Source organism: Mesoplodon bidens (assembly GCF_964165515.1).
Source record: "Mesoplodon bidens genome assembly, chromosome: 6".
In the NCBI taxonomy this organism is placed as follows: Eukaryota; Metazoa; Chordata; class Mammalia; order Artiodactyla; family Ziphiidae; genus Mesoplodon; species Mesoplodon bidens.
In genome coordinates this window covers 3726559-3751451 of record NC_138162.1, presented here as the reverse complement: position 1 = coordinate 3751451, position 24893 = coordinate 3726559, and the positions used below count along the sequence as shown (strand labels likewise).

Here is a 24893-nt window from a genome sequence, read left to right as displayed (position 1 = left end):
GCTCAGCGTGGACTCGGCGCGGTACTCCTTCCCGGCTGGATGGGGTGTGGGCGGGGGGGGGGGCGGGCACGCGGTCCTTCCTCCACCCCCTGGCGATGGGGAGGGCGGTCGCGGCTGGGCGGGGCACTCACCTGGCAATCTACCATCATCCTCAGCCCTGGCAGCACATCGCCGGCCCCAGGGCGGGGCCCAGGGCTCGCAGAGGCCGCTGGCCTCGGCCCGCGCGCGGCGCAGGGGGGCGCCCGGCTGCGGGGCTCATGGCGCGGCCTCCCGTCCCCGCCGGGCCCGGGGCTCCGCCAGCGCCACCGCCGCCGCCAGCGCCGCTCCCATTGTCTGCGCCGCGCCGCCGGCCGCTCGGGCCCCGCTGCTGGGTTCCGCCCGGGCTCCCGGGCTCCGGCCGGGTGGGCGGGGACCGCCGCGGCCCCGCCCCTCCCCGCCCCTGCCCTGCCTACCGCAGGTGTGAGGGGCGGACCCCGCCGCGCGAGCTCGGGGACGCGCAGCGGTCTCCCTCTCGCTGGGTGACGTGGGTGGACCCCGCCGGGGCAGCAGGGCCTAGAGTCTACGGCCGGGAGCGCACACGGGGCCTGCGCGGGCCCGTGGACGGCGCGTGCACGTGAGCCCCGCCTTGCCGCGCGCTCGCGCGCAGCGCACCGGGGAGTCACAGCGCGTCTCCCACCTCCGCCACCTGCTCTGTTCCTCCTGTGGCCCCTAGGACCTCCAGCCGCCCCAAACGCAACCGGGCGGGGGCTGGGCCGGGTGGTAGTGTAGACCTGGAGGTGGGAGATTGTACACCCCCATCCTTCTGTCCTACCCCGTATGCCTCCTGCTGGGGCCAGTTTAGCGCATGAGCGCAAGGCTGGGACAGGCAGTCCTGGAGGCGGCAGTGGACACGGGGTACAGAAAAGAAGGTCAAGCCGCCCCTACCCCCCCCCCGACACTCCCTTCCTTGTTTTCCTGGCAGGACTTCCGGACACGAGGTCCAGCCTGTCGCCAGCTGCAGCCCTGGCTGGTGAAAGGGGGCTGGAGGAGCCCGGGGAGGAGGGGCCCGGGGAGGAGGGGCCCAGCACTGGGTGAATGGCTGTCGGGGGTAGTTAGTGTTAGTAAGAACGCCCCCTGAGTGCTCAGTGGTTTTGACTTTTTTTATTTGTGAACAGTGGCCTCAGCTCTCAAGGTCACTCAGCTCTAAGTGAATGGGGGACTCAGAATCACTGCTCTTTTTTTTTTTTTCCGGTACGCGGGCCTCTCACTGTTGTGGCCTCTCCCGTTGCGGAGCACAGGCTCCGGACGCGCAGGCTCAGCGGCCATGGCTCACGGGCCCAGCCGCTCCGCGGCATGTGGGATCCTCCCAGACCAGGGCACGAACCCACGTTCCCTGCATCGGCAGGCGGACTCTCAACCACTGTGCCACCAGGGAAGCCCAGAATCACTGCTCTTTACCTTCACTGAGCCTGCGCTGACCATCAGAGGCCTTGTCCTGTGTTGGGCGCCCTCAGCCAGGCGACCTCCTGAGTCCAAGCGCTTTGGGCACCTTCCCCCTGCTTCAATCCCCAACACTCGCTCCCGAGGTCAGAGTGACTGACCTTATCTTCACTGGAGGAAATTGAGGCTCTGAGGGTCGCCACACGAGATTGCCTGTCACAGGGCTGTGACGTGGCCCTGCTGTGGGTTTCAACCCAGATCATTCTGACCCCAAAGGCTGTGGTTGCACAGGAGCCTGAGGTTGTGGCCTCTGAGCCCAGCCTTGGAGGTGAGTCCCTCTTGGATGGGGGGGCTTCAGGGAGGGGCGCTGCAGGCAGGGGCTCTGCGGGGGGAGGACTTGGTGGGGTCCCTGGGGGAGGAAGGCTGTAGGGAGGCTGGGGTAGGAGTGAGGGGTGCACACACTGGGGAGGGTGTCTGGACCAGACCACACAGGGGTCTGAGTGTGGGGCAAGGAGTTGGGGATCACTGCAGGTTGGGGGCAGCAGGGGACACGATCCACGTGGTTTTATCAGAGCCACAGCATCTCAACTGGAAGGAGCTTAGTGGGTGCGTTATTCACCTCACGCCAGCATGCACCCCTGAGATGCAGCCAGGGGTGGGGTCTGCCTCAGTTTCCTCCTGCGCACAGTGGGGGCTGTGACGGTCACCTGCTCCCTCCCAGGGGTGGGCATGTTGCCTAGTTAGGTCCCGACCTCGCTACTTCTCCAAGTACCTGCCCAGAAGTCAGTGTCCAGAGGTCTCCCGGCCATAATCCCATTTGATCCTCACCCCAGGGCCTCAGAGACATGGAGTAACCTGCCCAGCATCCCTCGCGTGCTAGGACAGACAAACCCGTGTGCTCTCAGCTGCCTCACATTCATGCAGTCATTCAACAAACATTCCTGGAATGCCTCCTGGGTTTCGGGTACCAGGGTAAACCTGGCTGACCGCCATCTGTACCCTCTTGGGGTTTACCACCTGGGGAAAGAGGTGGAGATGGGCAGAACACTGTCAATGATGACATAGGGATGAGGATTTATGGGAACACTGAAAGGCACCCACCCTGGAGGGGGGAATAAATCAAGGCAGGCTTCCTGGAGGAGATGTCAGGAGTCTGTCCCCAGGAATTGGCCAGGTGATTGGACAGGGAGGCCTGACCAGCAGGCCATGTGAGCGGAGGTGTGCAGGGCCAGGCCCTGTGGCAGAGCAGGGATGCTGGACTGTAGGGAGTGGGGAGGTGGTAGGTGGCCGTGAGGGGACAGCAAGTTTAAGTTTCAGGGGCCTCTGTGGCAGGGGGCACTGCAGACATTTTGCATCTGTAATTTTGTCTATTTCTATTTCCGGCACTCCCCCTCCCTCTGCTGGGTCGGGCCTGTCTCCCGCCACCCCTCCCACTCCTACCAGGCCCCTTACTTCTTCCCACCCACGGAGCAGCTCTGGCCCCAAGCCCTCAGCTCCTTTTTGGAAAGTAGCCTGGACCCTGGTTTGGGTCCAGGAGTTGGGCACTGTAACTCACTCCACTGTGTCTGAGGCCTAGGCCCTGGGATGGAGACCAGGGTAGCCATAGTGCCTGGGGTTTCAGCCACGGCTGAGAAGGGCCCATCAGCTGGGCTGGGAGTGAGAAGGGGCTCACTTCCCCACAGCAAGGATGCTGCTGCCCGGGCCTCAGGGCCTCAGGGCCACCTGCTCCTGAGGGCTTCTCTGGTCTCCACATCAAGGGCCCTCTCCCTGCTCCAACATGGAAGCTCCTTGAAGGCAGGGCCTGCTCATTCAACACTGCTGGCCTCACACACACCCTAGGGCAGGTCCAGGCACCATGGTTAAGGTGCTCCCCGCTAGGGACACATGGGCCATGGGTCCACCCTCGTCCCTCTGCCCAGGGAGCCCCTCGGGGCCTCTCCCTGGCCGTCCTCTCCAGCGCAGGCTGTCTCCTCACAGCGGTCACTCAGTCTGTTCACACTCTTGCAGCCTGTCCTCGCTTGCCGCCCAAAACACAGGCTGCAGGAAGAGTGGACTTGGGGCTGGCCCCCGTTTTGCCAGGGGTGGTCAGGTGGGTGGGTTCCTCCTCCTCCCGCCATGGCCACAGACCGCACTGCCCCCCGCCCTCCGCCTCTGCCTTATGTGGCAAAGATGCTGCTGCCCCCAGGGGAGTGGACACTGGGCCACCCCCCACTGCACCTCTCTCCCACCAAGCAGAGGGAACCACCGCAGGGCTCTGAAGACCCTCTAATCCTGGGCCTGCACCATGGCCTTGGGGCCCCACCCATGCCCGCCAGGGGCACCCCAGGGCTGAGGCCGACCGCGGATACAGGAACCCCGGCAGACATATTTGCTATGTGCCCAGGGACCAAGAGCCCACAGGGTGTCCAGCTGGTGGGGTCTGCTCCCCCCGACTCAGAAGAGCGTATCTGGCGACACTTCCACTTCACCCATCTCCCAGGAGAAGCAGGGTGAAATCCTGTCTGTTGCAGCGGCCAGCATCAGCCCAGGGTCTCTGGAAAACTGTACCCGGACCACACCCACCCGAGCTGAGTGTATTTGCAGTCCAGGCTGTCTGCATCCCTGCGGGCTGGTGGCCAAGATACTCGGATGTGCAGGTGAAGAAACCCCGGTTAGGGCTGAGCACACGCCACCTTTATTAAAAACTGCCCAAACCCTCTTACAAAGGAGGCGGCTGGTGCCAGGGAGTGTGGTGCACCTCAAGGGAGGTGGGACATGAAACCAGAGAGCGCCTAGACCTGGTCGATTTCAAAGGCTCACTCAGGGTCCTGAGCAAGGAACTGGCTCCGTGTGGCTGGGGGACGTCACAGTACCCAGGACCCCCTGCAGCCAGAGAAAAGGGGTCCGGGATGCCTTTCACACGAGTGTTAGAAGTGCAGCAAGTTTAAGGGCAACAGGCAACAGAAGGGGGGCAGAGGGGGAATTTGAGGTACTGGGCGGGGCTGAGACTCCAGAGCCCGCCCCAAGGCACGTGTGCTGGGTGAGGCCTGCCGGGCCCTGTCTTTTTCCACCTCTGGTCTCCCCTCCTCCCGTCCTGCTGTTCTTGGGACACAGGCTGTGTGATCTTGGCGTTCTCCTCATATGCGCACCGCCCTTCACAGTTTACAAAGGTCTTTACAGGCCCATTTTCCCACTGGATTCTGCCGGCAGATTGCGAGGTAGACAGCACAGGGCTGGTCTCACTTAAGGCTTGAGAAGTGAGGCACCGGTGCAAGGAGACTCTGGTGAGCTGGGCGCTCACTGGGGTCCCCCCTACCCACGGCAGCCCCAGCTCAGCCATCAGCTTCTCAGCCAGTCAGTGTCCTTGTCCAGGGTAGAAAAGCGGATCAGCTTCAGGCTGGGGGGCTGGGGCTTCCTGTCATCCCAGAGGTACTCGGGGGACAGCACTTTGGAGGGTTTATGTGAGATGAAGCGGCGGTTCAGGTGACTCTCCTCCTGCCAGGCTGCCATGATGCCGTTGGCCTTGTCAGCCAGGATGCCCATGTGGCAGCCCCTGGTAAACTCGTACACCTTGGCCACCCGCCCCCCAAAGACCGCCCCGCCATAATAGAAATCCCCCTCGCCATCCGCCACAAAGGCGGTGGAGAGAGGCCGGCGCTCGTAGGGGAACTGCTGGTGGGGAACAGTGAAGTAGCCGGGGTGAATGGCAGCTACCAGGTCCCCCAAGGTCTCGGGGCCCCATGGGTTCCGGAACACCATGTCCACGTCGAGGCAGAAGAGGTAGTCGACCTCCCGGTGCGCCCTCTCGGCAATGTGCTGACTGATGCTCTCCATCCGGCGCGTGGAGATCTCCTCCCAGCGGGCATGCCTCTGGATGGGGATAAGGCTGACGAGGCGGCCGGAGCCCAGCCGGACCCGAGGAACGGCCGTGGGGTCGTTAGTGAAGACATAGTAGTGCACCCGGAACCCCTGCATGAAGAACTGCTCGGCTGACTCCAGGAAGTGCTGGATGAACTGGCTGTACCTGGTGGAGAGAATCCCATCAGGCACCATGGCCTCAGCAGGGCCACTGCCTGGGTCCCCACTATGTGCTGGCACCACACGGACAGGGCTGGGGTTGGCCAGGCTGGGGTCCACCTCCCAGCTTCCCATCTCAAGAAGTCACTCAGGTCCGCCCCTTGGGGTCCTTGTCTGTCAAATTCCCACAATCTGAGTACCAACCTCTTAAGACCGTCCTAATAATGATACTTGATGACTCATATTCACAGACTGGGCTAATTTTACTGAGCACTTACTAAATGCCAGGCAGTGTTCTAAGGGATTCTTCTCTCCTTCTAGCCTCATAAACTCCTTAGAAGGCAGGGACCACAGTCCCCACTTCCTAGGCAAAGACACTGAGGCTCAGAGAGAGGAAAGTAGCCAAGAAACGGGGAAGTGGCTGAGTCAAGGGAAGGTGAGTGGTGCTGGCTGCTGGGTGCCGATTGGGCCAGGGGTGGGGGGTTCCCCTGATCCCCGCTGGGCCATCCATCATCTGGCCAGTGCTTAGCTGCTGGGGACCCATTAGGGTCCCTCTCTCAGGAGTCCCAGAAAGGGACCCAGAGGGAAGCTGCCAGGTGATGGCTCCTAAAGGAAAGGGCAGGCGGGGTGAGGAAAGAGAGGGGAAAACAGGAGGTGTCCAGAGAGCCCGCGGGCCAGAGGCTGGAGGAGAGAGGGTCCCCAAGGCAGGGCCAGCTCTGCCTGGGTCTCTACCTGCCTGTGGCCTGACCACGGACCCCCAATTCTATGAGGTGGTCTGGGGGGCCTTTCCACTCCTTCACACCTGCCTGGACGGTTCAGGGGAAGCAGAAGGGGTGAAGGGACAAGGGTGTCTCCTGACAAAGGCTCCTGCTGCCCCCCTCACCTGGGCTGCCTCCCCCTCCCCCCTTCCATGCCAGGGCCAGACCCCCTCCCTCCAGCACACTCCATTCTGTACCTTCCCACCTGCACAGCACCTGGTTCAGGGCCTCCCTGGTGCCCGGGTTGGGGTCCTGTCTCTCCCCAGACTGTAAAATTCCTGGGGCTCAGAATTTATAACCCCCTCCCCCCAGCCCAGCCCAGCCCACTACTCACTTCCCCACGGCAAACACCGTGACCCCGACGGTCAGGTTCAGCGGCTGGTAGATGTGATGCAGAAGTTCGGGCTCGAAGGTTCCCTCGGAGACAATGGGCGCTAGCCAGGGTGTGAGTGTCAGGAACCCTGTGGGCCTGGCAGCAGAGGAGGCCGTGGGGGCTGAGACCCTCCCCTGGGAAAGCCTCCCTCTCATCTTGGCCCTGCCAAAGCTGTGTGACCCTGGGCAGTTTCATCCCTGTCTCTGGGCCCCAGTATCCTCACGTGGAAAGTGGGGATAGTCATAGCTACTTCCCAGCGTGGTCAAGAAGACCAGGAGTTAATGTACGCCCAGTGTCTAGAGGAGCCTGGCATTTCCGGTGCCCGCTAAGTGCCTCGGAGACGGGGCTCATCAACTTCATCGTCAACGATGGATCGAGCACGACTATGCAGAAGGCACAATGCTCTGCATTATTATTATTATTATTTTTGGCCGCACCGTGCAGCTTGAGGGATCTTAGTTCCCTGACCATGGACTGAACCCAGGCCCTCAGCAGTGAAAGCACGGAGCCCTAACCACTTGGACTGCCAGGGAATTCCCTGCTCTGCATTTTGCAAACACCGTCTCATCTGGTCCTCCAACCTCCTATCAGGTGGGTATTATTATTATCCACCTGTGCAGAAAAATCCCAGGGTGGTTGGATAACTTGTCCAAGGTCACACAGCTAGTGACAGAGCTGGACTGGAGCCCAGGTCCCAGACTACCCAGACACCGAGGCCACTGGACACCTCCGGTACTCCAACTTCCAGATCAGAGGCCTGTGCCCCCGCCTCCACCCCAGGTCTCTCCATTCTGTGCCCAGGCCTTAATCAACACCTACTTTTGCTCCAGCAGCTTGGGCTGAGGGTACTGTAATCTGCAACCAAGAAGGGTGAGTGGTTAAGGGGAGGCGGCCCCCAACCCCGGGGCCACAAAGGGGGGAGCGACAGTCTGCTTACGGTGTCACGGGCTGGAATGGCTTCTCCCCCTTGTACTGCAGCTTCATGTTGCTGGTGGGAGAGGTGAGTCAGAGCCATTAGTGCCGGTGGGGGCAGAAACGCTCAGCAGGGAAGGATGAGGTCGCGGTGAAGCACCCCCATGGGACAGGCACCCCCAACCCCCCAGACGCCCTTGAGCCTCCCCCACTGCTCTGTCCACTCTGTCGGGGCTGGACTCCTAGAGAGGCGGTCTGTCCAGGGTCACCGTGTGGCAGGGCAGTGATTCCAGCCTGGTACCATGTGTCTCCAAAGTCTTTTTCTGTCTCTCTTTCAAACGTATTGCTCTGGAAGAGCCTGGGCACCGGGGAGAAGGTTTGCGGAGCTGCAAAGGCCCGGTGAGCCCGGTTCTGCCACTCTCTAGCCTGGGTGGGCGAGTTACTTCACCTGAACCTACGGTGAAGGTCAGTTGAAGGAGCCAGTTACACAACCACCAATCAAGGCATCGCCGTGAAGGTACGGATTTTGTAGATGTCAGTAACATCTACACCAGTTGACCCCAGGTAAAGATCATCCTCCATAGTCTGGTAGGCCTGATAGGGTCAGTTGAAAAGCTATAGCATAGAACTGAGGTTTCCCTGAAGAAGAAATTCTGCCGGTGGACAGTAGTGTCAGCTCCTGCTGAAGAGCTCCAGCCCACCCTTCCCGGTGGCCCACTCCGTGGATTTCAGACTGGCTTTGCCACCCCAAAGTCGTGTAAGCCGGTTGCTTTCAGTCAATCAGCCAGCCAGTCAGTCAGTCAGTCTCCCTCCCTCTTCCTGGTTCTGTTTCTTTAGTGGAACGCTGACTGATACACCCATTTTCCCTCATCTGTAAAATGAGGCCTTAACCTCAGAGCTTAGAGCTGTCGTGAGAGGTACGACAGCTATGTGAGTCGGGGCCTGTGAGCCAGTGCCCAGCACAGAGCGAATGGTAAGGGCAGCACCCTGGCCCCTTCTGGGCAGGCTGTCTGTGTGGCCGGCCTCCACTAGCTGCGGCCAACCTGCGGCGATTAGGAAGGAGGGCTGATTAAGGAAGGAGGTGGCCGGCGACAGGGTCAGACACAGGAGGCTGCCGGTGACACGCCTCTGGCTCTGCCACCAGCTGGGTGGAGAGACCAGGGGCCGGACATCTCACTCCTCGGGGTTTAGTTCCCTCACCCTTAAAATGGGGACAATAATGTCGCTCCCCAGGGTGGAAGTGAGGCCTGGGGAATGGAAAGGCTTGCCCAAGGCCACCCAGGGACCGGATCAGAACCTGTGCCAGCAGAGGCCTGAGCTTGCCTGGAAGGCTCAGACCACCTGAGGACGTGGGTGCCTGCCGTTCACTTGGGTCTCTTCAGTACGTCGCCTACGATGGGATGGCTTAAGCCTCCTGGAGCTTTCCTAGTTTTTTTAGCCTATGCTTTGCCTGTGTGGTAAGATATACATAACAAAGATTTCCCATTTTAACCATGTGAAAGTGTACAGTTCAGGGGCATTAAAGGACATTCACACTGTTGGGCAACCATCACCACAATCCATGTCCAGAGCTTTTTCATCATCCCAAACTGAGACCCTGTCCCCCTGAAACACTAACTCCCCATTCCCTCTCCCAGCCCCTGGTAACTATTATTCCTACTTCTGTCTCTATACATATGACTATTCCAGAGATCTCTTAAAAGTGAAACCCTACTATATTTGTCCTTCTGTGATCAGTCTATACTGTGGAAGCAACAATTTTTAAAAGTTGATCCATGCAATTGGCCCCCTGCCTTAGTTTCACACAGACAAGCACACTTTAGGCCCCTGCTCAGAAAGGGATAGGGGGACTTCCCTGGCCGTCCAGTGGTTAAGACTCCATGCTTCCACTGCAGGGGGTGCGGGTTTGATTCCTGGTCGGGGAACTAAGATCCTGCGTGCTGCACAGCACAGCCAAAAATAAATAAAGAAGACAACATCTTCAAAAAGAAAAAAAAAAAAGAAAGAAGAAAAGAAAGTGATGGGACTCTGAGAAGGTGGTCAGAAGTGAGAAGGGGAAAGTGGCCCTTGTTCCACACTTCCCTGGCCATCGGTAGTTCCCTTCCCCCCACCAGCCTGGACACACTCCGCTCTGGCCACTTTAACGGGTTAGACATAAGAATTCCAAAGCCACAGATGAGCCAGAGCCCAAAAAGGAACTCCACATTTCCAAACCTCTGAAGGTCATGCAACTAAAAGTAAAGAAGAGATCCAAATGAACAGAAGGGAAGATGTGACCATGTCAAACAAACAAAAATCTCCAACTTTAATCTATTAAAAAACAATAACTCAGTAGAACCAAAAGACAGACAAACTGGAAAGAAAAAACAATGTAGCAAGTACTTTCGGCCAAGGGCGGTGACAGAGGACCCGCCGACAGGCCAAGGAGAGCAGGTGCTGGAGCAGGCGAGTCCCCAAAGAGGAAATTCAGTTAAAGGGAAGGCGTGGGGGAGGTGAGGGCCTGGTGGGAATCAAAGACATGAAATTTCAACCACATCGCAGTTCCCATGTCTGGAGTCCGCAAGGTGGTTTGCTTTTTGTTTTTCATAGCACCTAATGCTTCCAGCACCAGCCCAGGTGCAATGCAGCTGCAGGGGGGTGGAGGGGGTGGTGCTGAGTTCCAGTGTGTGTCTGCCAGGGTACCCCTGGAGAGCAACCTGACATGATGGATGAATACCTCAGCCATATCCTCTGGCTCAGAAACTTACCAAAGGAAAGGACCTTTAAGATGGAAAAAGCTGCATATCCAAAGTTGCTCGTTACAAACTAATTTAGAATGCTGGGAAACTGGAAACAACCTAAATGCCACAAACTTGCTGGTGGGAAAGGCAGAGGGATTCAAGAATTAGGGCCCAGTCCCTGGGTGGAATAAAATGATGGTGACCAGGCACCAAAAAAGAAAGCCAATTCTGGGGAAACTGGATAAAAATCACAAAAACATTGTGGTCACAACTGCTTTCAATAGCAAGCAGCCTTTCTGCTTTTTAGAACAATCTGTTCAAACAGAAAGCGTAGCAACCAACGAGCTGACAATGAACTTTGGAGTTAGAGTATGACCTGGACCAGCAAAGACACAAGAGGGTATTTCTTTTTCTTTTGTCTTTTCTGTTATCCAGCCTCCTAATTTACCGTATTCTATGTTTATAACAGTGAAACACACTTTGTTGTTAGTAGTCTGTGATCCAAATTTTAAACTTTCCTTTTGCTGTCATGAAAAACAAGACTGGTCGGCCAGATTCCCCTTGAGACTGTCCCAAACCACCTTTTTCACTCTTTTGTTTTTTGGACTTTGAAAATTATTGTTATTAGTTTTAGTCTGATGACACAGAGGACTTGGCTGGGAAACACACTCGTTCTTATAAACCAGCACTTATTTGGGGCATGAAACAAAGCACGGTGAGAGGAGGTCACTGGGATCAGGCCGGCGCTGTCACAGAACCACCTGCCCAGGGCAGAGAATTATGCGCTAATGACAGTTGAACGACAAGAGCACTGGGGCGACCTGAACGGCAGACTGTTCGATCCCATCTTGGCAAGTCTGAGATACGTTTGATATCGGATATAAAAAGTGACGCAATCAGTAGGAATCATTTCAAGTTCTAGGTTCATCTATAACCAAATCTTTTCCACTCTTAACTGACAAAATGTCAGATTTGTTATGTGGGGGAGACTGGTCACGGGTCCATTTCTTCTTTGAAGCCACAGAGAACACAAAATTGAGCAAAATGTCAAGTCCTGGACTTCCCTGGTGGCGCAGTGGTTAAGAATCCGCCTGCCAATGCAGGGGGTAAGGGTTCGATCCCTGGTCCAGGGAGATCCCACAGGCCACGGAGCAACTAAGACTGCGAGCCACAACTACTGAGCCCACATGCCACAACTACTGAAGCCCGCGTACCTAGAGCCCATGCTCCGCAACAAGAGAAGCCACCGCAATGAGAAGCCCGCACATCTCAACGAAGAGTGGCCCCGGTCGCCACAACTAGAGAAAGCCCGTGTGCAGCTAAGAAGACCCAACGCAGCCAAAAATAAAAAATAAAATAAAATAAATAAATTTATTTAAAAAAGAAAAAAAAGTAAAGTCCTAAAAGCACTCTTTCCTGAGCACCTCTACGTGCCAGGTGCAACACCAGGATATTTACAGGCATCCTTACAGTACCTCATGCTCTGGCTGGCTCGGGAGGGGCACTTCTATCATCCCATTTTACAGATACAGCAAGTGAGGCTCAGAGCTATGCAACATGCTCAAGGTCACAACTGTGGAGGGGGCACTGCAAGGACACCCAAGGACTGAAACAGGGGAATTTCACTCCACATTTGTGGCAGCTCATAAATTACCTACATGCTTATCACACTGCTCAGAATCATGAGCTTAGGACCTAAGAACCTACAAAGTGACCTTAAAAACCCTCTCAGCCCCTCCACTCCGGGGCCCCCCAATTCTCCCTGGCCCATACTTACAAGATCTCTGGGCAGGGGAGATAATAGGGGACATAGGAGACCGACAGCCAGTTCTCGACATACACCCTGGGAAGGAAATATATCTGTTGACTTGACTTTGCACCTGAGGCTGAAAACTCGCTTTGCTGCATGTTAGTGGGAATGCAGGCCCCCAGTGGTGCACCTGGGATACACCTCCCCTCCCCCCACCCCCGCCCAATCATTCCTTGGGTCTGGCTGACCTCAGAGGACAAAGCCTCCTGGTCTTCTGCAATGAGTCATTAGCCATGCAGCCATTCATTCCTGGGACAGGAATGTTGTTGACGCCAGGCCCTGCACACAAGGGGCTGGTGGTTGGGGGCAGCCCCCAGAGCTTTGTGGGAAGAACACACAGGGTGAATTCTGGAGCATAAACAGGAGTTCCTCATTAACACGGCTGGAAGAACAGTCCAGACAGAGGAAAGAGCAAGTGCAAAGGCCAGGCCAGTGCAAAGCAACATACATAAGCCAGGCTAGTTCAGTCTTACTGGGGCCGGGGTGAAGGGACAGGTGCGCCGAGAGAAGTGGGTGGGACCTGGGAATCCTGTGAAGGGGTCAAGGTTTGGGGGTTGAGATGCTGAGGGAGGGAGGGGTCTGGGGTAGGGAGGGAGGGCTCCATGGGGCATGCTCACCACAGAGAGCAGAGGGCCATGCCCACCAGCAGGCAGAATCCCAGGCCCAGGGCTAGTCTGGGGCAGTGCATCGCTGGGGGGGCAGCATCTGAGCCTGGGTACCTGCAGAGTCTGGGTGTGCCTTGGTGAATCAGCCCACCTCTCTCAGGGGTGTCAGGCTCGGAGCCTGTGTCTCCGGGGTCTGGGAAACACCTGCAAAGGAATGCTCCTTATCCACAGGACAGTGGCCCCATTTTTGCTGCCCTGCCCTCCCCTGGGCGGCCTCACCAGGGGAATGTGGATTCCAGCTGTCTCCTCGTCCTGCTGGGCCCAGGCCCAGATCTGGCAGTTCTGAAGGACAGAGGCTCAGGACTCAGCCAAAGCCTGCTGCTGTGCCTTGCGAAAGGCACTGGGCCGGAAAGGTGACTGGCTCCCTGCCTTGTCTCTCAGGTCTCCCTGCTGACCTCCTTCTGTGATGAGCTAAGGGCGGCCATCCTAGGGACTAGGGCAACAGCGCTTGGGGCGGGGGTGGTGGGGGTAGGGCCGGGCTTGGAGAAGGATTCCAGGGGAAACTGCGAGGACGCCGGAAATCAAGCCCAGAGCCCACACCGCGGGGACACACTCGGCCTGGGGAGGGGGTGGTGCGCTGGGAGGGGCGGCATAGATCCCCCGGGATGGGGGTGGGCGCAGGGGTGGTAGCAGCGCATTCCTCCGGGAGAGGGGGCCGGGGCTCTCCCGGGACCGCGGGAACGCGCTTCAGCTCTCACCCGCTCTCGGCGGTAACCTTGGGCAAGGCGCTCTCCTGCCCGCTCCACCACAGCCTCGGCGTCCTCCTCAGCTATAGGGGGCTTGGTTAGGTGGCAAGACGCCATCCGCACCGCCCCTGATGTGCGGGAAGGGCTCTACAGCGCTGGGTCCGGCCCGGGTCACAGAGACCGCGGGACGCCTGTCAGCTCTGCGGGGATCCGCCCGAGGTCAGATAAAGATCCCCGGGCCGGAGTTTTGGGGCTTTGGCCCCGGCTCACCCGGTGGCCTCTGGCAGGCCCGCTCCCTCTCCCTCTCCCTCCCTCTGCGGACCTCCGTTTCCCCACCCGGGCTTGGGGCGCGGCGTCCTCCAAAGCTCCGCGTCGACCGTCGGATCCGCTGGATTCTTCCTCGGGTGGGGCCCGGGCCTCCGGGGCCGCTCCGCCCACGCAGAACCAGGCCCGAGCTTCGGCCGCCCCAGCCGGGGATCTACACCCAGGAGCTTGGGGCCGAGATGCGCACCGCGACTTCGGCCGGCCACTGCAGGCTCCGGGCTCGCGGCGCTGCTCCTCCGGCCGGGCGCGGGGCGGGGACAGGGAGCGGCGGGGGAGCGTGACTGTCCCTGCGGGCTGCAGACTCAGCCCCTTGCGGCCGGACCAGCGTTACAACGGACGGAGGGGCGCAGCCCGGCCCTGAAAACAGGGTCTCGGTTCGCCTGCAGTCCGGCGAAACCCAGTGCCTGCAGGGCGCCCTTAGTAGCGCGCTGGGTGGGGCCTGACACAGGGCCAGCCGGGATCCGGGCCCGGCGGGGTTCGGGGGAGGGGAAAGGAGCCGCGCGCCCCGCCCACCGGCCGCAGCCCCACCTACCCTCCTGCGTGCCCCGCCCACCTACCGCTGCTCCTCCTACCCACCCGCCCCGCCCCGCCCCGCCCCGCCCCGCCCACCAGCTGCAGCTCCCAGTCCCCAGGGGTCGACGCGCGCCGGGGTCCCAGGACCTTCAACCTCTGCTGGCTGCCTGGGCCGTGGCCTCCGACGCAGGGGACCAACCTTCCAGGCGAGGAGCGCGGGTCAGGCAACTCCGGGGTGGGGTGCGGGCTTGAGAAATCAGGGAAACGATTTGAGGGAAAAACTTTGTTTTTTCTAAAAGAGCCTCGAAGCAATCACCGGATGGGAAACCAGCTGGACGTCGTACTTACTTTCCGGGTTAGGATCATCACTCTTTTGCTCAGAGCCCCTGAAGCTGGCACGCCGGCCTGGAGACCGTGAGCGGCTCCCGGAATCCCTCGGAGACTCTGTTTCCTCCTCTGTGAAGGGAGTTGGCCATACTTTCTTACCAAGGCCTGTCCGAGTTGTACTGACCCTGGTTCACCCTAGGGACTCCAGGAGCCCCAGGGGGACCGTCTTATATGTCTCCAAGTGTAGGCCAAGCACAGAGCGTGGAGGCAGAGGCGTGGCGACGGAGGGGGCATTCAGAGGGACAAAAAGGAAGGCCCCTTGATGGTAAATAAGGGAGCAGTAACAAGGGCCGGGGAGAAACCCGATACAATTAGGATGACGTGAAAGCTATAGGCATCCAGTAGAAACTGCAATTCGAATTGTGAATTTTGATCTTTCCCCGGCTGGCTATGGAGTATGGGTGGGATACTCTCGTGGTGCTGGGCAGCGTGGTGACAACTCTGTCAGCCACTCCATCACCAGGCTAAACAAGCATACACTTAGGACCATTCTGTACCCTGACAACCATTCTCTTTTTCACTTTCAGTATACAGTAAATTACATGAGATGTTCAGCTCTATTATAATATAAACTGCCAGCTAACAGACATCTTCTGAGCAAGTTTAAGGTAGGTTTAGGCTAAGCTATGGTGTTCAGTATGTTCTCACCTTAGGACGGGTTCATCAGGATGTATCCCCACTGTAAGTCGAGGAATATCTGTGCAGAGAAACAGCATGGGAGACAAAACAACAATCAAGGCTCAGAGAGGTTATAGCTTTGTTCAAGGTCACAATGATGCAGCTTAAAGTCGCAAATGCAGATCTGCCTGGTGCATGGGCACAGCCTCCCAGGCCCTTTGTGGGTGTCATTGCCTGTGTCCTTGGGATTTCCCTTGAGGACCTCAGGTTCCTGTAAGGCAGGTTTTTTTTCCCCCAGAGTCTGCAGGGACCAGGCACAAGCCCGGGGGAGCTTGTGACTGCTGGCTGAAAGGTCGTGCTTCCATTTTTAGCTGCAAACACCTGGTTCCCTGGGACCTGGTCTGGGACCAACTGATTGGTTTTTCTCATTCAGTTTGTGTTTTTACAAAGTTCTCTGGTATACCTTCAGGACACTGGTCCCTCCCTGGTAATAAAGAGGTGAGCCAGGGACTTCCCTGGTGGTCCAGTGGTTAAGACTCTGCACTTCCACTGCAAGGGGCATGGGTTCAATCCCTGGTCTGGGAACTAAGATCCCACATGCTGTGCGCAGGGGCAGACCCAGCCCTGGGGTCCTGGCAGACACACCAGTATTCTGTCAACAGGCAACACCCATCCCCTGACCAAACCAGCATCCCCTGTTTTCCCTGTCCCCTCTCCCCTCAGGAGAGGACAAATTCAGCCTAAGGACAGCATCAGGGCTGGTCTGGGAGGAGCTGGGTGAAGAGGTGAGGGAAGATAAAAGGTCCCTGGACTCTCCTCTTGGAGGGTGACTTGGCAATAGGACCCTGATACCCTCCCCTTCATCTAAGTTTATCTACTTCTAGAAACCAGAGAAAACAGCTAGAGACATGTATAAGTTGCTCATATGCATCGATGGTCATCTGTGCCTGTCTCTGAGAGCCCTGCAGGGGACACCCCCAGGGGCTGCCCGGGGGAATCTGGTGTCCTGGCAGTGGGAACACTCAGACAGCGGTCCGCACTGCCCTCACCACCGCTTAGTGGGCTATGACCGTGTTAGTGGGATAGCTGGGACTTTTAAGTAAAATAGAAAACATTGGAGGGTAGCCCTCCCAGGATGAGTCAGTGTTTCATGGCCTCTGAGTGTGTGTGTGTGTGTGTGTATGTGTGTGTGTATACACTGTTTCAGATGTGAAGTGGTGAAGTGTGTTCCAGATGGGGATAGGCCAGGGAACAGGCCACAGCCTTTCTGTGTGGGGGAGGGCCTCTGACATCCCTGATCAGGGCTCCATTTCCCAAGAGGAGGCGGAGCCAGTCAAGGGAAAGGGGATGCAGGGGAGGGGAAGCCTTGTGCCTTTGGACCAGAGGGATCTGGCTTTAACCCCAGGGCTGCTACTTACAGGCCAGGAGGGATCTTGGCATCTCAGTTTCCCACTTAGAACAAGGGGGAACTGTAGTCCTCAGCTCAGAGGTTCTTGTACAGATGATCGAGGTCTGCCCTCAAGCTCTGGGCCCACATTAATGCAGCCGGAGGATGACTGAACCTTCGTCCCAGGGCCTCACCAGGCAGTGACCTCACCCAGCCAGCTGCTCTGAGCCAGGCAGGCTCTAGGGTCATCTAGCAGCCTGGCCCCAGCAGCCTCCTTGCAGCTTTTGGGCAAGCCCTCATCCACTGTGAGGGCTGTGAGGAAGAGTCCAACTTCTTCCTTTGCGTGTGAATATCCACTTGTCCCAATACCATTTACTGAAAAAAAACTATTCTTTCCCCATTGAATTGTCTGGTTGCTCATCAAAAATCAATTGACTACAAATGCGAAGGTTTGTTTATGGACCCTCAATTCTATTCCATTGATTTGTTATGTCTATCTTTATGCCAGGACCACACTGTCTTCATTACTGTAGCTTTGTAACAAGTTTTGAAATCAGGAAGTATGCGTCCTCCACTTTTGCTCTGCTTTTTCCGTATTGTTTTGGCGATTCTGGATCCCTTGCATTTCCAAATGAATTTCAGCATTGGCTTGTCAATTTCTGCAAAACACAAAGAAAATGGCAGCTGGGATTTTGCTATGGATTGCATTGAATCCGTAGTTCCATTTGGGAAGTATTGCCATCTTTTTTTTTTTTTGCGGTACGCGGGCCTCTCACTGTTGTGGCCTCTCCCGTTGCGGAGCACAGGCTCCTGACGCGCAGGCTCAGAGGCCATGGCTTACGGGCCCAGCCGCTCCGCGGCATGTGGAATCTTCCCGGACCGGGGCACGAACCCGTGTCCCCTGCATCGGCAGGCGGACTCTCAACCACTGCGCCACCCGGGAAGCCCTAGATGCCTTTTATTTTGTTTTCTTGCCTGAGGGACCTCCAGTGAAATGTGGCAGTGAGCTGGCAAGACTGGTCACTGCTCACCTTGTTCCTGACCTCAGGGGAGGCTTCAGTCTTTCCCCACTAAGTGTGACGTGAGCTGTGGATTGTTCCCAGATGCCCTATATCAGGCTCAGGAAGTGCCCTTCTGTTTCTAGTTTCTTGAGTGTTTTTCTCATGAAAGAATGTTGGGTTTTGTCCAATGTTTTTCTGCACTTAATGGGAAAAGCTTTTACAGCAGCTTTTAAGCCATGAAATCATCTGCCTCCCCCTCTTCCTCTGTGTTTCTCCCTCGCCAAACACACACAACCTCCCTGGAAGCAAATCAGAGTCCAAATATTAAACACTCACTGCAAGATGGTTAAATGATTAGTGTAGCCCTCTTGATCCTGTTATCCTTGCCCTGGCTGCTGTGTAACTGGGGGTGGACCAGCCTATTGGACACCCCAAACAAATGACAGCTAGAAATTCAAATATTAATGATGATTTCCAGGGGTGGTGGCTCCCTCTTTCTTGCATACGCCACGATTGCCTCTTCTCTTTGCAGACCGTAGACTGAAAATATTTAGCATCAGAGGAGAGGATTGTGCACGAAATAGCACGTATTAAGTTGTGCGCTAAAAGGTAACAATGAATAGGCAAAAGACTTGACTTCCCCGAGACATGTATGAAAGGGATGATCACATATTCTGTGCAGACCTTCCTGTTGTGGAAGTCCGCATTCAGAAAATCCTGTTTTTAGTTTCTTTTTCTGAGGCCTTATATGTCCGCCTCTCTGTTCCAGTAGTCTGCATGCTGACCGTGTTGTTGGCCAGCCTTGTGAGTGTAAGCTCTCTGACCACATTCTGGATTGTTACAGGTAAGAGGGCTCTGGGGGTCTTCTGTGTGTCTTTAGCCAGGACAGTGTCAGCCAGGCTTTTCTCGGAACCCCGGGCAACGCCGGCAGAGCCCAGAAGGCAACACCAGGCTTGCATACCACCGGGCACTGAGTCTAAGGCCTCAGATAACAGCGATTGTAAAGGGGAAGCAGGAAGGACAGAGGCGGGTCAGGGCCCTCCACCAGGATACACCTGTGTACACACACACGACTTATACACATGTGCGTGTACACACACACACGGCTTATACACATGTGCGTGTAGACACACATGCACGTGTGTATATGTTGTATGTATATATAGAGAGAATTGATTTTAACATGTGGGCTCATGTGAGCAAGTGGGCTGGCAAGTCCAAAGCCTGCAGGACTGGACACTCCAGTGGGCTTCTAGATGCTGTGTCTTCTTTTTTTTTTTCCCCTGTAGAGTATTTTATTTTATTTGTTTGTTTATTTATTTATTTTTAACATCTTTATTGGAGTATAATTGCTTTACAATGGTGTGTTAGTTTCTGCTGTATAACAAAGTGAGTCAGCTATACATATACATATAGCCCCATATCTCTTCCCTCTTGCATCTCCCTCCCTCCCATCCTCCCTATCCCACCCCTCTAGGTGGTCACAAAGCACCGAGCTGATCTCCCTGTGCTATGTGGCTGCTTCCCACTAGCTATCTACCTTACGTTTGGTAGTGTATATATGTCCATGCCTCTCTTTCGCTTTGTCACAGCTTACCCTTCCCCCTCCCCATGTCCTCAGGTCCATTCTCTACATCTGCGTCTTTATTCCTGTCCTGTCCCTAGGTTCTTCAAAACCATTTTTTTTTTTAGATTCCATATATATGTGTTAGTGTACAGTATTTGTTTTTCTCTTTCTGACTTACTTCACTCTGTATGAGAGTCTCTAGGTCCATCCACCTCACTACGAATAGTTCAATTTCGTTTCTTTTTATGGCTGAGTAATATTCTATTGTATATATGTGCCACACCTTCTTTATCCATTCATCTCTCGATGGACACTTCCATGTCCTGGCTATTGTAAATAGAGCTGCAATGAACATTGTGGTACATGACGCTTTTTTTTTTTTTTTTGCAGTACGCGGGCCTCTCACTGTTGTGGCCTCTCCCGTTGTGGAGCATAGGCTCCGGACGTGCAGGCTCAGCAGCCATGGCTCATGGGCCCAGCCGCTCCGCGGCATGTGGGATCTTCCCGGACTGGGGCACGAACCCGCGTCCCCTGCATCGGCAGGCGGACTCTCAACCACTGCGCCACCAGGGAAGCGCTGATTTGTGTATTTTGAAGAATCCTTGCATTCCTGGGATAAGCCCCACTTGATCATGGTATATGACCCTTTTAATGTGCTGTTGGATTCTGTTTGCTAGTATTTTGTTGAGGATTTTTGCATTTATGTTCATCAGTGATATCGGTCTGTAGTTTTCTTTTTTTGTGACATTTTTGTCTGGTTTTGGTATCAGGGTGATGGTGGCCTCGTAGAATGAGTTTGGGAGTGTTCCTCTCTCTGCTATATTTGGAAGAGTTTGAGAAGGATAGGTGTTAGCTCTTCTCTAAATGTTTGGTAGAATTCGCCTGTGAAGCCATCTGGTCCTGGACTTTTGTTTGTTGGAAGATTTTTAATCACAGTTTCAATTTCAGTGCTTGTGATTGGTCTGTTCATATTTTCTGTTTCTTTCTGGTTCAGTCTCGGGAGGTTGTGCTTTTCTAAGAATTTGTCCATTTCTTCCAGGTTGTCCATTTTATTGGCATATAGTTGCTTGTAGTAATCTCTCATGATCCTTTGTATTTCTGCAGTGTCAGTTGTTACTTCTCCTTTTTCATTTCTAATTCTATTGATTTGAGTCTTCTCCCTTTTTTTCATGATGAATCTGGCTAGTGTTATCAATTTTGTTTATCTTCTCAAAGAACCAGCTTTTAGTTTTATTGATCTTAGCTATTTTCCCTTCATTTCTTTTTCATTTATTTCTGATTTGATCTTTATGAGTTCTTTCCTTCTGCTAACTTTGGGGTTTTTTTTTGTTCTTCTTTCTCTAACTGCTTTAGGTGTAAGGTTAGGTTGTTTATTTGAGATGTTTCTTGTTTCTTGAGGTAAGATTGTATTGCTATAAACTTCCCTCCTAGAACTGCTTTTGCTGCATCCTATAGGTTTTAGGTCATCGTGTTTTCATTGTCATTTGTTTCTAGGTATTTTTTGATTTCCTCTTTGATTTCTTCAGTGATCTCTTGGTTATTTAGTAGTATTGTTTAGCCTCCATGTGTTTGTATTTTTTACAGATTTTTTCCTGTAATTGATATCTAGTCTCATAGCATTGTGGTCGGAAAAGATACCTGATGCAATTTCAATTTTCTTAAATTTACCAAGGCTTGATTTGTGACTCAAGATACGATCTATCCTGGAGAATGTTCCATGAGCACTTGAGAAGAAAGTGTATTTTGTTGTTTTTGGATGGAATGTCCTATAAATATCAATCAAGTCCATCATGTTCTAGAGCTCTCTCTAGAGCTAGTGTCAGCACCAGAACTAGCTCAAGCATTAGCTCCTGAGCTAGAGAGAGCTCTACCGCCAGTTCCAGGGCTAGAGCCTGCTCCAGCACAAGGTCTAGAGCCAGCTCCAAGCACCAGCTCAAGAGCGCAAGTGGTATCTGGAGCCAGCTCCAGCCAAAGCTCCAGACTCAGTGTCAGTTCCAGCACCTGCTTCAGCACTGATCCATTGCCAGAGCTAGTTCTATTACCACCAATAGTTCTGGCTCTCCAGAACTAGAGCCAGAGCTGGCTGCAGAGCCAGAGTCAGCTCCGGCACCAGAGTTTGAGCCAGCGCCATGGCGACAGTCAACTCAGTCCCCAACACTGGCATCAACTCCTGAGATAGAGCCAGCTGCAGCTTCAGCTGCAGTGCTGCTCCTGGGCAGGGCTGGTGTTATCCCACGAGCTGGAGCTGGCTTGAACACCAGCTGTCATGTCAGCTCTACCTCTGGAAGATAGAGACAGCTCTATCACTGACTCCTGTGCCAGCCCCAGGGATAGTTCTAGTGCCCACTTTAGAGTGAGAACCAGCTCAAAGCCAATTTAGAGTCAGTGCTAGGTGCCAAGGAAGAGGTCGCTCCAGCGCCAGCTCTAGCATCAGCCCCCGAGTTACAGCCATTCCTGGCACCAGCTCCAGAGTGAGAGTCAGCACCAAGTTCAGAGCTAGAGCCTGCTCCAGCCACAGTTCTAGGACCAACTCCAGAGCCAGAGTCCCCATGGGAGCCAGCTCCTGCAACAGCTCCGGAGCAAGAGCTGGCTTGGGTGCCAGTAGCAGACTTAGAGCCAGCGCCAGCTCAGGAGAAAGAGCCAGCTCCAGCAACAGCTCTAGCACCAACGTCAGAGCTAGATCGTGCTCTGGCACCAGCATGATGCCATTTCAGAGATAGAGGCAGCTCTATCACCAGCTCCTAGGCCAGATTCTGTGCCTGCTCTAGTGCCAGAATCTGCCCTGACACCAATTTCAGAGGTGGAACCAGTGCCAGAGCTACAACCAGCTCCACCACCGGTTTTAGCACCAGCCACAGAGCTAGAGCCAGGACTGGCTGTACAGCTAGAGGCACAAGAAGCAGATCCAGCACCAGACCGGAGTTGGAGTCAGCCGCAAAGTCAGCGAGAGCTCCAGCACCAGGGACAGCTCCTGCGTCTTAGCCACAGCAAAATCCACAGCTGCTTCCGGCACCTGCTGTAACATTAGCTCCGGAGGTACCGGCGGCTCCAGGACCTGATCCACAGCTCCAGCCAAACCAGTACCCACCCAGGAGTCAGCTTCAGCGGCCGCTCCAGAGCCAGAGCCGGAGCCAACGACCGCAATAGCTATAGCACCGGCTCCAGTGCCGGTGTGAGAGACAGCTCGAGAGCGCTGTCCAACTGCAGAACCAGGTCTAGACCGTCTCTGGAGGTAGATCTGGCTCCAGCGCCTTCCCCAGAGCTAGAGCCAAGTCCAGCACCAGCTCTTTCAGAAGCTCCAGTGCCAGTTCTAGGAGCAGAGCCACCTTTGAACTAGAGCCAGCTCTGTACCAGCTTCGGCACCAGCTCTAGAACGGGGCTGGGCTGGGGGCGGGGCTGAGGGGCGGGACAGTCCCTTCTGGGCAGGTCACTCCCAGGTCCTCCGCCTCCTCCCTCCCTGAGGTCTTGGCCTTCGGGGCCTCTGAGGCCCCGCTTTCCCAAGCGAGGCTCAAAGTGGGCAGAGACTGCTCTGTTGGAAACTGTGGCCAGTACCTTAAAAACTGTATATGTTTTGACCCAGAAAATCCACCTCATGGATTCTGCCCTAAATAGAGATTTATGGACGCAGATGTTCCCTTCAGCATGATTCGGAGAGTGAAAGATGGCAAATGGCCCATGTCCCGTAGCAGGGGCTCTTCGTAAATTCTGATTCGGGGCCCCAGAAAATGCGGAAGAGGAAGACGATGGACTGATCAGCATCCACCCGGGGGAACCAGCTTCCAGAAGGGCACACGTCCCCAGAATCCTCCCCACCTGACACCCACAGCTGCACACGCACACATGTGCACATGGGCACACACACCATGCGAGAATTCCTGTGGGTAAACTCCTGGGATTAGCTCTGCAGGTACAGGGTTGCACCTGTGGAGCTTTGGGGTCCTGCGCACTGTTCTCCCAGAGAGGAGTGTCCTCCACGCTTCCCTCTAGAGGATCTGCTGGGCCTCTGCTTCCTCACATTGTCCCCAGGGCTGGTCGCCACCAGACTAGAAACCTGTCAGTGTGGTTTTGACAACGCTGTCTCCACGGTGTTTACATCTGCGTGTCCTCATTGGGAGGTCAAGCATCTCTGACCCGTACCAACCACGTGTGTGGCCTCTTGTTGGAACTGCACGTGTTTGTTCTTTGTTCCTTTTTAAAACATTGACTTTCAAGATTTGGGGGACCACAGGGGTGTCAAACCTTTCTCTGGCCCTGGGATGTGAGGAATGCTGTTCCAGTTTGTGGTTTGTCTTCCCAGCTTTCTACATGTTTCTTGTTTCTTTTTGGCCATGGGAAGAGCCAGGCGTTTCCCTTCTGTCTTCTGGCTCTGGGGCCATACTCAGAACAGGGGTCTCTACCCTGAGACTGCACACATATTTACAAAAAAGGCTTCAATTTGTACATCTCATCTTTAATCCATCTGGCATTTCCCTTTCATATAACAAAAATGCTATTTCAAGTAAAAAAAAGAAAACGAAAATTAACTACTCCCCTCTTAAAATATGTGGCCTACACAGAAAGACACCTTGTATAATTCCATTTATAGGAAACATCTAGAACAGGTAAAGACACAGAGACAGAAAGCAGATTACAGGTTGTCAGGGGCTGGGGGAGAGAGGAATGGGGAGTGAACGCTTTGGCTCAGGGTTTCCTTCTGGGGAGTGAAACAGTCTGCCCGAGACCCTGGGGAAGGTTGCACAGAACTGTGAATATACTCGATGCTCCTGAAATGCACAATTTAAAATTTAAAAAAATTAAACTTGGTTATATGAAGATGTAAAAGACACCATAAATAATGTGAAATGAAAACATAAAATTAAACACCACATCAGAAATAGTAACAGGAGAGGGGAAGGAAAGTTTGGGGGTGGGGGGAGCGGATAAAGGTGGGTCCGGAGCCGACACTGCGCGTGGTGCCAGAGCGCATTCCCCCCGTAGGGGTAGTGGGTCCTGAGCCGGCTCTGGGTCTCCTCCGGAGCAGGTGCAGCCACGGGCCCTGGATGCAGAGGTGCCGATGCAACTGACTGTGATGTTGGCTCCGGCTCTGGTGCCGCCGCTCGAGGTGTCCCTCCAGACACTGATGGAAACGCCTCCAGCTCTGGATCTGGCTTTAGTTCTGCAGCTGGATCTAGGTCTTCAGATTGTACAGGGGCTGGTGCTGGAGCCAGTTCTAGATCCTGAGACGGCAGTGAAGATGCAGGAGGAGATCAACGTGCCTGCCTTCCAAACGTGCCTTTCCAAGGAAAGGAAACAACCCGCTGCCTTTTACAGAAGTTCCAGTCCAGGAATCTGAGACAGGACGTCTTCCCCGACAGCAGTCCCCACGTGGGTGGTCTGAGGCAGCCTCGGGGGCTCCTGCGTGTCCAGCACCAACCCCTCTCCTCACCCTCCGGCTCTGCCTTGGTGAGCTCTGTGTGCTCCAGCTGGGCCAGGAGAAGGTGGGCCCGGCGCTCCAGGTCGGAGCCGGGCAAGTTGAGCTGCACGTAGGCCACCAGCTGCTTGAGGCAGGGGAGCCGGCTCTGAGCCCCCAGCCTCCCCTCTGCTCCCTGGGGACATGGGACCCCAGCCACAGCTCTCGGACTCCTTTCCTCCTGCAGGAGGAGCCCCCAGACCTCAGCCCTCCAGCAGGAATCACAAGATGTGTGGCAGCTGGGGTTCTGCCCAGCCCCTCCCATCAGATCCAAAGTCTACTCACTTCTTCAGTTGGTCCTGAGGTCC

The 24893-nt window shown here is 55.3% G+C and overlaps 2 protein-coding genes across 10 annotated transcripts in view; both read right to left on the bottom strand.

The window, feature by feature from the left end:
- The window catches only part of RALGDS (ral guanine nucleotide dissociation stimulator), a gene marked incomplete at its 5' end in the record, with an annotated part of 47914 nt that extends 47512 nt beyond the window's left edge, over window positions 1-402 (bottom strand). Inside the window, one exon of the mRNA XM_081238214.1 lies at window positions 132-402. Coding sequence (XP_081094340.1) covers window positions 132-149 — 18 coding nt within the window. The remainder of the gene's footprint in view (window positions 1-131) is intronic.
- Window positions 403-4056: 3654 nt separating this feature from the next.
- On the bottom strand, window positions 4057-13984 carry GBGT1 (globoside alpha-1,3-N-acetylgalactosaminyltransferase 1 (FORS blood group)). 9 transcript variants are annotated; one of them, XM_081236275.1, is made up of 7 exons: window positions 13662-13984; window positions 12606-12797; window positions 11956-12021; window positions 7484-7534; window positions 7366-7401; window positions 6508-6642; window positions 4057-5422 (listed from the first exon to the last, which is right to left on the bottom strand). In XM_081236275.1, exons 2-7 carry the CDS (start codon window positions 12674-12676, stop codon window positions 4738-4740), a joined length of 1044 nt encoding a protein of 347 aa, XP_081092401.1. In that variant the 5' UTR covers window positions 12677-12797; window positions 13662-13984; the 3' UTR covers window positions 4057-4737. The 9 variants fall into 9 exon arrangements, with proteins under 9 accessions (XP_081092401.1, XP_081092402.1, XP_081092395.1 ...); XM_081236276.1 differs by having other exon boundaries at window positions 13676-13965; XM_081236269.1 differs by having other exon boundaries at window positions 13352-13755.
- Between the last annotated feature and the right edge of the window lie 10909 nt (window positions 13985-24893).

What these genes read in the sequence shown, in the direction of transcription:
- GBGT1 (XM_081236275.1), bottom strand. Translation starts at nt 12,676, where the DNA reads ATGCACTGCCCCAGACTAGCCCTGGGCCTGGGATTCTGCCTGCTGGTG. An exon ending in CCATTCCAGCCCGTGACACC is followed by an intron (nt 7,402 to 7,483) that starts GTAAGCAGACTG and finishes TCTTGGTTGCAG; the next exon opens with ATTACAGTACCCTCAGCCCA. An exon ending in ACGGTGTTTGCCGTGGGGAA is followed by an intron (nt 5,423 to 6,507) that starts GTGAGTAGTGGG and finishes TCTCTCCACCAG; the next exon opens with GTACAGCCAGTTCATCCAGC.